This window comes from Populus euphratica, unplaced genomic scaffold, assembly GCF_000495115.2.
Source record: "Populus euphratica unplaced genomic scaffold, PopEup_1.0 scaffold196.1, whole genome shotgun sequence".
NCBI classification, from domain to species: Eukaryota; Viridiplantae; Streptophyta; class Magnoliopsida; order Malpighiales; family Salicaceae; genus Populus; species Populus euphratica.
In genome coordinates, this window is record NW_011500075.1 from 213,651 (window position 1) to 224,172 (window position 10,522).

Sequence of the window (10,522 nt, forward strand, 5' to 3'; positions counted from 1 at the left end):
CAAGGAGATAGCCATTTGAACCAGGATTAAAATATGCATATAGCATAAATTAACTCCTTTCAAAGTGGATTGAATTATGGCCTGAGTCGCATGGGCTTGAAACTTGCTCCTCAAATGAGAAAATTTACATGCTTAAATGATACAGGTTATTTATTTTTAAAATATTTTTATAATAATATGGAATTTAACATGTTTATATGAGGTTATTCAACCTAATTCAACTCAAAAACTTTTAATTTATAAATTTAATACAAGTCAGTTTTGATTTAAAATAAAATTAAAAATTAGTCAAATAATTCAGATGACCAACAAACTCATCTTTAATTAACTTGGTAAGTTCACTTAAAAATTATGGTTATAGTTTTGAGAGTTAACTTCAAGATATTTTTATAAAAAATTACTCAAATTATATCTTTTTAGTTATTTTGTTTTTAAAAAACTACAATAATATTATTTTAGGATAAATTTAAGTTAATTCCCTAAATAAAAGGATAAATCTAAGTTTATTTGAATATTATATAGTGTCTTATATGCTTCTCCCTTAATACTGGCATATTTTTATTAATAAAAAAACTAAAAGAGGAATTCACTTACCTCTCTCGTAACAAAATACTGTTTATTTGAATAATATTTTTTTAATTGTTTAATTTTATGTTTTTTTTTTCAATTTTAGTTACACTCTTTAATATTAAATTTATTAAGAATTGAACTTTATAATTTTTTTTAATTTATTTTTTATGAGATTATTTAGTCTAATAACTAGATCATGGGTTTAACGGATTGACTCAAGTTTCTCCTTCTTTTCTTATTAATTTTTTTCTCAATTTTTTTTTTAATATTGAATTAATTAAGAATTGGACTTCATAATTTCTTTCAATTTGATTTCTATGAAGTTATATTAGTTTTATGACTTAGGTCACAAGTTTGATTAGTTTTTCCCTCATTTTGATTGTTTTCAATCCATGTTTTTTTTTTTGTAATTTCAATTACATCATTCAACATTAAATTTATTGAAGATTATGTTTAGTATACCCCTCCTTATAAAAATACTATTAATTAGAATAGTGTATTTAACATGATCAAATGAATGATGTCTTATCATAAGTGCAGGAGTGTCGAAATAATAAATAACAATAAATAACTCGGTAAGACTAGGGTCATTATATAAAGAGGTCAACTATATAAATCATAAATAAAAGAAAAAATTTTGAAAAGAGCTTTGAGATGTGATATTGATGCAAGGATTTAAACAAAGATAAAACAATTGTCAAAGTTAGAGAATTCACTAATAGTATTCTAAATAAATATAATATAATTTTTTTTATTTATTAACTAAAAACTACAAATAAAAAAGTTCCAATCGGATTATAAATTATTAATATGATTATATTAATTATCTTATTTGCCTAATGACAATACTTCTAAATGTTATCAAGTATTTATGATGATAACCTATATTAACAACAAATTAAGTTTCTTTCATAGCACATTTGTTGATTATACCATTCAGTTGGCTATAAAAGGATCAGGTATTTGTTGTGCTAAAAGTTATTCAACACAAATCTAAATTAAACATTTAACAAGCAATGTATTATGAGTGAGTAAGATAACAGATACAAAATATGTTAGTATCAAACATTAAAGTCCATGTTGAGTTTGTATTATATTTATCTTTTCATAACACATATGTTGATTATACCATTTAGTTGGCTATAAAAGGATTAAGTATTTGTTGTGTCAAAGGTTATTCAACACAAATCTAAATTAAATATTTAACAAGTAATGTATTATGAATGAGTAAGATAACAAATATAAAATATGTTAGTATCAAATATTAAAGTTCATGTTGAATTTGTATTATACTTATTCTTACACCATTAGTGTAATATTTTCACCTTAACATAATAAACTTAACTAAACACTATGAACAAGAGAAATATAAATATACTAGATAAGACCATAGTTATGATGGAAAATATAAACAAAAGATTAATAAAAGCAGAATTTAAACATTATAAAATTACAAAGAAAGAGAATAAAAGCAAAATCTTGATCTAAAACCAAGATGCCAAAATGTATGGTAAATATCTCTTTTTATAAATTAAAATTTAGAATTATTGATTTGATGACTCACAAAAAAATTGGTGACCAACCCTTGACTTGATGGTTAACTCTTAACTTTATTGGCAGGCTAAAATGTTTTTGTTAATATCAAAATTTAAACTGATCTTTATGAAAGTTTTGAGAATTCATCTCAGCTTCCCAACAAGACAAAAATGAGCTCATTTGAGTTTTTAGAACTCAAGAAATAACTTAAATATCGAACAATGTCTAGGCTGTAAAAGAAATTTAGACTTCTTATTTGCTGCTAAGATTTAAACTCCAAAACAAAAGTCTTGAGTCTTAGATGCTCATGAATGTTTTAAGCTAATATTTTAGCTTTCTATTAAAATAAATCAAATCTAAATCTAAGGTGTACAACTCCAGTTATGATCCAATAATCAAATAATGTTCCAGTTTGAATTGAACCAATATTTATTTTCTATGCTTAGCCCTCTCTTTGTCTTTTTATTTTGAGTAGTTAAACTCATTTATTAATCATTTGATTTATGTGGTAGACCTGTATTTAAGATAAATATTTACCATAAATTAAAATTATTTTACATTATCAGATTTGTTATTATAAAACATGTTTTAGTTAAAAAGTTATTAATACTTCAAGTACAATATGATATTGTATAACTATTATAAAAATATATTTTTAAATATTAATTTTTAAAACTAGTCATCACAAAATTGAGTTGAATATTTTCTTAACACACAATATCAAATACAAAACTTTTATCATATTGTTTTTAATAAATTATTGAATACCAAGGCACAATGATAATTACTTGTCTCAAAATACAATGAACCAAAACCCCATACTTTGAATATGTACCTTTGAATATAGACCTCTCCTTTTTTGTTCTTTAAAAATCGTACACTTGCTTTAATTTCACATTTTACGTAGTTTCACCTAAAAAATATATTGTTAAGGATTAATTTTTTTATGAATCATTTTACAAGTTTAAAGATTATTCTAAACAAAAATTTTAAAAAAATCTTAATTACTAGATTAATGAACCACCAAATTAACCTAGTTTAATAATTTTTTATTATTAGTTTCGTTTCTTACAAAAAAATTTATATATTAGTGTCATGTTAATTAAATCTTGAATTATATAAATACCATGATTTCAAGTTTTTTATTTTTAATAAAATCATCATAATGTAAATCAACGAACCCAAGTTATTGGATGCAATTATTAATTAATAATTAAAATAAAAAATTTCATTCTTAATTTTCTTATTCATTACTCACTTGTCCGCCATTGAAAACGCCCCTTTCCTTTCTACTTGCATTTTTGAGTATGTTTATTATTGAAATTGAAATGCAAGAAACCCTAAATCCATTTCTTAGTACAAAATCCTTTCTTATGGGTAATTTTAACAATATAATTATATTCTAGGTTGAGCACAACATTTTTAAGGAACCGTTGGATTATTTAAAATTTATATAGGTGAACCAGATTTTATCAGACTCGTTTTTTTTTAAATTCAACTTAAAACTTGATTAAAAAAATTGTGAATTTCTTGGATTAACATGCCTAGTTTAGCAATTATAAAGTAATATTTATAACAGAGACATATATATATTATAATACACTAATTAATCAATGTATGGAGCCATAATTTGGAATTTTGGATAAAGTTAAATCAAGATGACCTGGCAGAAAAACCCAGCATCAAGCTGACTCAGCTAGTTGACCTAATCTCTAGCAAGTTACATCATAGTACAGTGTGTGCACACTCGCTGTTTCCTTATTTCACTTTCTCCAAAACTTCAAAAATTCGTCTGTCACTCGATTCAAGAAATGGGTTTATCTCATCTGATCCAGAGATCAATCACCAAGAAACTATTCTCTTCAAAACCCTCAAATATACTACTTTCTTCTTGGTTTCTAACTGACACTACTGCTAAGTCTTTCTACCATAGTGGTGGTTCTAATGGCGCCAAGATCAATTCTTTTGATGATACTGACAGTTTGAAGATCTCAAAGAGCTCATACCATGTTAGCTCTGGTGGGTTTATGCGTGGAGTTGTTTTCTGGGAGCCCAATAAGCCTGTTACCATTGAAGAGTTTCAAATGCCTCGTCCTAAAGCTGGAGAAGTACTTATTAAGACTAAAGGTGAAATTTTTGATCAGCTGTCAAAAACCCTCTGATTTCTTGTTTATGGTAATTTTTGTGGATTTGTTTTTGTTTTTGGGGTCAATACATGTCTTTTTTGGTTGTAGCTTGTGGGGTTTGTCACTCTGATCTTCATGTTATAAAGGGTGAAATTCCATTTGCTAGTCCTTGTGCTATTGGTCATGAGATCACTGGAGAAGTTGTGGAACACGGCGAGCTGACAGATAGAAAAACTATTGAAAGGTACGTGGATTAGTACAAGGTGAAATCAAGTCTTCTTTCTTAATGATTTTGTGTGATTCCTTTCAAATTGTTTGAAAAATATTGTATGCTTTGAGTGAAAAATGGGTTCTTTATCATGCAGGGAGATGGTAGTAATGTGAATTATGAATTTTGAGTTCTTGATTTTCAGATTTCCAGTTGGCTCTCGTGTTGTTGGAGCTTTTATCATGCCTTGTGGTAACTGTTTCTACTGTTCTAAGGTGACATTTGTTTGAGATATAATGTTATTGTTGTGTGTGTAGCTTCATATTGTTCTTCTTATTATGTCATCACTAGGGATATTGGAAATGCAGCAAAAATTATAAAATGTGGTAAGAAGATACTGATATGATAAATTTCTGATTTGGGAAACAGGGCCATGATGATTTATGTGAGGATTTTTTTGCTTATAATCGATCAAAAGGAACTCTTTATGATGGTGAAACCCGACTATTCCTCCGTAATAGTGGTAATGAACTTTTGTTTTTAATTTTACTTTCTTTTAGTTAAAGCTGAAAAACTGTCCGTGTTTTTGTTTAGATAAAAAAAGCTTGCAACTTGTTGTAATGCTCCAAACACAACTTTCATATCCCTACAATATGCGAACTCTACAATCAAGTCTCTTTACTTTATTCCCTGGAAACATAAGGAAACATAAAAGAAGAAATGCAACATAATGTTAGTTTGAGCACATGCACATGTACTAGTCTACTATACTGCCAATTCAATGAGCCTGGATGCGGTGATGGGCACCCCATTTCTTATTGCTGTGTAGTTGGCTGCAATTGAGTGGTAGACAGTGTAATTCTAGTGTTCAATTGTTTGATATGCTTTCTTTTAACTCCATACCAAGCAGTGCTTATTCATTTCCAGTCTAAATAAATTTTGGTATTTTTAATTGTGATTCTGCTTTCATATGGATTTCATGCTTCACTTGCATTTGGCGCATTGCTGGTCTGTCCTCTTTTCTTATATGAATTTGAACATAATTTCTTTTCAGGATGAGTATATGTTGGCATGAAATTGACTAATTGACACAATGCACTCTCTCTATCTCTCTGCACAAACAAACACACACACACATTTCTGTGAGTTTGGATTAACTGGATCTACACTTGAGCACTATTGTGCTAGCAAAATCATGCATTTCTGGTGTTAATAATTTCCCTCTCTTTTGTCTGTTGCTTTATAAATTTGTCTTGTTGAAATTCTCTTTAATGGTCTTTGGGGAAGAGTTTTCTTGATTACTTATGGAATATAGACATTATTATTGGATTACTAAAGAAATGTTATATCATTCTAGGAAAGCCGGTTTTCATGTACAGCATGGGAGGCCTTGCTGAATACTGTGTTGTTCCAGCACATGGATTAACTATATTACCGAACTCATTGCCATACACCGAGTCTGCAATTTTAGGATGTGCAGTATTTACTGCTTATGGTGCTATGGCTCATGCTGCTCAAGTGCGTCCTGGGGATTCTGTTGCTGTGATTGGAGTTGGTGGCGTAGGGTCAAGGTGATATAAATAATTTACATCAGTACCACAGACATTGCATCCATAGCATACATATGAAGACATACATTCCTATTTATATATATAGGTCCCAGCTTTTCACTCATGTGCTTCACGTGTGTGGATGTATGTGCTTATGAATGTGATAAAATGCAGGGAGAAGACACAAGTAACAATGAAGCAAAAGCTGCTTTCAACAACTTGGGTCATGTGATGTCAGTCTAACAAGCAGCTTAGCTAATTTCATTCTGATTGTTAGAAGCAGGGGAAATTATTTGTTTGTCATGCAAAATTTGTTCATAGTGATGGCCTATAATTTTTTACATGTTCATTTCAAAACTTCTCATGCATCATAAAGTTTCTATTCCCTTTCCTTTTCTTATTTGTTTTGTATTTTTGAGTCCAGAGAAGGGCTGCATTGGCCTCTCCTGAACAGTGCTAATAGTCACACATAATTCTTGACTTCTAGGTTTTAACCTTCATGAACAAGGGAAGGTCCCCAATTTAATGACAAAAATAGATGTACAGGAGTTTGATGCGACTTTGCTTATCTAACTAGTGAACCCATAAAAATGAGAAACATTGCATCACCATGACAATAATCATAAGAATAAAACATTAGCAGAAATTCAGGTTGTTGATGTTTTTTCTGAATTATTTATTTTGTCAAAATTAAAGTCACAGTCACTCACAGTGTTTTGTTACTCTATTTTAATGAACTCTTGCATAACCATGACTAAGACAAAATGCTTCAGTTGTTTGCAGATAGCAAGGGCATTTGGTGCCTCTGATATTATTGCTGTGGATGTTCAGGATGAAAAACTTCAGAAAGCTAAAACATTTGGTGCCACTGCCACTATAAATTCAAAGATAGAAGATCCTATTGAAAGGATAAAGGTGTGTACTTCGTCCTTTAATTTTTAGTTAAATGAGATAGAAGATCCTATTGAAAGGATAAAGGGGTGTACTTCGTCCTTTAGTTTTTAGTTAAATGAGATAGAAGATCCTATTGAAAGGGTAAAGGTGTGTACTTCATCCTTTAGTTTTTAGTTAAATGAGATGCAGAAGTTCCCAACTCATGATGAAAGTACCACTACCAAACCTTTTTGGCTGTATCATGGTGAGTAAAAGATATAAAAGTTTATCATTTCATGCTTTCTTCATAACCCCAATGGACTGTATAGTTCTTTGATTTGCTTGATACCGAGGGTCGGCCATAATGTCAGTTTTCAGTTTTTGTTTGCTTTTTTGTTGTGCCAAGTTGTGGCGTTCAAGTATTTATGGAGAACTCAGTCTTTTGATAGCATGTTGCAACTGGTCATGCATTTGTAAATAGATTAAGAAACATTCTTATGCTTTTCTTTCATATTTTGAAATTTAATTATGTTGTGTGTATGTTTGCCAGGAAATAACTGGAGGAAGAGGTGTGGACATTGCTGTGGAAGCCTTGGGCAAACCACTGACATTTTCACAGTGCACACAGAGTGTAAGAGATGGAGGGAAAGCTGTGATGATTGGACTTGCACAGGCTGGTGCTATAGGGGAGATAGATATCAATCGTTTGGTCCGTCGAAAGGTGGGTATTTATCAATGGGTGTCATATGTCTACTTGTGCATTTTTGGTCAATGCCTTAGCGGAAAACTTCTTCAATAAAACCAACTCATCTCTGTCAATGTATCTATGCCATAACATCAACCAATCTTGTCCATGTATCTATGCTTTTAATTTGGAATTCCCTTTTAAGATGGACGAATCTTACAGGTAAAATATATTGTAATTAGTTGATCTCTGTTACATAGCAACATGGGAAGTTCTGAAAAACTATTTTCATTGCCATTCCCTTGAGTAAATGGCATCTTCTGCGCATTTATACTATTTCCTGGAATCTTAGAAAATCTTTTGACTCCCTTTTAACTCCTTGAACAGGTTCAAGTAATTGGCTCTTATGGAGGAAGGGCAAGGCAGGATCTTCCTAAGTTGGTCAAACTTGCAGAATCAGGTATATTCAATCTTACTGATGCTGTTACGAGAAAATATGGTTTTGAGGAGGCTGGCAAAGCATTCCAGGATCTCAACCAGGGAAAAATTGTCAGTAGAGCTGTTGTTGAGATAATGTAATTGTTTTATTTCACGAGTGCGCCAGCTGCACACCTAGAATAGAGGCTTCTCTATATTGAGAAGAATCTGTCTAGCATAGTATATCATAGTTCTCGACACTTTTTGTCACTGGAATGCTGTGTTGCTTGATCTCGTGCTAAAATTCTCTCTCAGCCACTTGTTCAATAAAATCCATATTCTGCTCATTTTTTAGTAGGCTTTCATCATGGCTAGCAAAAACTGTGATTCTCTCTTAATTGTCTCTCGTTTGAAGTGAGTCTGAGGGCAAGCATTGATAGTCATTCTTGGGGTACCATAAAATTTTGAGGACATGGAAGTGTTGAAATTTACTAAAAGTTCGACAGCAAAAGTAGAAAAGACTGTATTCTTAACGTAAAAGAGTGTATGTGCGCATCTAGTTCTTACCATAAGCTTGCTGAGTAGTCATGAAACCAGATTTTATTGCATTTGCCAAGATGGTAGGTGACATTTCACGAATAATTTCCCTTGCCCATGTCTTTCATAAAACGTTGCGAATTCCTTCAAAGGCTGAAAAGACAACTCAAAAGACTAGGCACCAGCGCCTATGAATCACGGCACTGATCCAACTGAGTGGGTGTAGGTTTTCTAGCTAATATTGAAGCAATACGTTTGAACATAATCTCAGGTATAATTATTGTATTATTAGTACTGTATTTTTTATATTATAGTCCATTAACAACTATAAGATTAGTTTACAGTAATTTCTTCTTTTTCTCTCAAGCTAAATCTCCCGTCCTTTCAAGCTAATTCTCTTCATTGCTCAATTATGGTATATAATGGTATCAGAGCCTATTGTAAGATAATTATATAAAAAAAGCCTATTGTAAGACAATTTTTTATATGCTAATCATATGAACACAGCAGAAAATTAATAAGATATATATCTTAAGTGTGTGTGGGAGTGTGATTGTGGTTGCTTTTCAAAGTACTTTTTATTTAGAAAAAACATATTAATAATATTTTTTTTATTTTTTAAAAATTATTTTTGAGATGAGCATATTAAAATAATTTAAAAACATTAAAAATATATTAATTTAATTTTTTTTTTAAATTTTTTCAAAAATATTTTTGAAAAGCACTCCTAAATAGGCTCTAAATGTTGAAGTAAGTGCTAAAACACATTTACACTTAAATCAAGAATACAATATATGAATATATTGTATCCTCAAATCATAGCAGTCATATCCTCAAAATAAACATTTAAAGAGTAAATAAACTTTATGAATAAGCTCCAATAAATTATTCAGTTCTAACTTTATATATTCCAATAAATATTGAAAATAATACTTTATGTGTATAAAAAATCATTTTAATTTCTAAAAGTAACATAAAAATATCTTGCAATCAACTAAAAAAAAGAGAGTCAAACATTAAATGAATTAGCTAGACCCATAAGATCCACATCATCTTTAATGCTTTAGTCATAGGATTTGTAATAATTAGATTAATGCTAATATGCTTAATAAGCACTTTATATTTCTTTAATTTCTTTCTCATAATGAAATAATGTGTCAATATTTTTATTTCGGCTTCCACTTTTATTATTTAAAAAAAAAACTATAGCCAAATTATTATAATATATTTTTATTGATCTTGATATGAAATTAATAACTTTAAGATTGTAGATCACTTATGTTGTTCATAGCATGTAATAAATGTTGCTTTTATAGTAGATGAAGCAATAATAGTTTGCTTAGTATTTTTTCAAGATATAACTCTTTATACAAAAAGAAAAAAATATATTATGAAGTAGATTTTTTTATGTTTACGCTACTAATAAAACTCAAGTTTGAATAACCAATCACCTTAAAGTGATCAATATATCTATAAATCAACTTGTAATTTTTGATTCTTTGTAGGTGCTTAATGATTTTTTTAATGGTTTATTCCTAAATTATTTTGGAACATTCCTAACGTTTTTATTGAAAATTTCAAGGTAGGTCTTCTATAGACTTGTGCATATATTAAATTGCCAACTACAAATGCATAGATAATGTTATTTATTTACTCATTTTTCAATATATTTTGTAGGTATTGATTTCAATTTAATATCTATTTTGACTATAGGTGTGAGACATTCTAAATCTCTCGAAAACCTTTTCAACACATATCTTTTGAGATAATTTTAATGCCCTTTTAAACTTATCAATGACATAAGAGGCTTTACCTAAATATTTTATATTAAAGTTTTGAGAAAGAAATTACTGTCTCATGTAACAAATCTAAGTCACAACTTGTAAATAAAATATCATCTACATATAGAAAAAATATATTTATTTCAATTAACATTAAGGTATATACATTAATTAACAATATTCTCGATAAAATCGTATAAAATTACAACATTATGAAATTTAATATACCACTATCTAAA

At 29.3% G+C, this 10,522-nt stretch overlaps 1 protein-coding gene across 2 annotated transcripts; it reads left to right on the top strand.

Moving 5' to 3' along the window:
• The first annotated feature begins 3,848 nt into the window (after window positions 1-3,848).
• LOC105108602 (GroES-like zinc-binding alcohol dehydrogenase family protein) lies at window positions 3,849-8,319 on the top strand. 2 transcript variants are annotated; one of them, XM_011002959.1, is made up of 8 exons: window positions 3,849-4,233; window positions 4,341-4,476; window positions 4,646-4,715; window positions 4,870-4,963; window positions 5,798-6,011; window positions 6,764-6,905; window positions 7,414-7,611; window positions 7,644-7,805. In XM_011002959.1, the coding sequence occupies exons 1-8, from the start codon at window positions 3,918-3,920 to the stop codon at window positions 7,788-7,790; spliced, it is 1,317 nt and encodes a 438-aa protein (XP_011001261.1). In that variant the 5' UTR covers window positions 3,849-3,917; the 3' UTR covers window positions 7,791-7,805. The 2 variants fall into 2 exon arrangements, with proteins under 2 accessions (XP_011001261.1, XP_011001260.1); XM_011002958.1 differs by lacking the exon at window positions 7,644-7,805 and adding an exon at window positions 7,936-8,319 and having other exon boundaries at window positions 3,852-4,233; window positions 7,414-7,584.
• Window positions 8,320-10,522: the final 2,203 nt, after the last annotated feature.

Excerpts from the sequence above, each read along its gene's own strand:
- LOC105108602 (XM_011002958.1), top strand. The coding sequence starts at position 3,918 with ATGGGTTTATCTCATCTGATCCAGAGATCAATCACCAAGAAACTATTC. Across the intron at positions 4,716-4,869 it reads ACTGTTTCTACTGTTCTAAG|GGCCATGATGATTTATGTGA; the intron begins GTGACATTTGTT and ends TTTGGGAAACAG. Across the intron at positions 6,012-6,763 it reads GTTGGTGGCGTAGGGTCAAG|TTGTTTGCAGATAGCAAGGG; the intron begins GTGATATAAATA and ends AAAATGCTTCAG.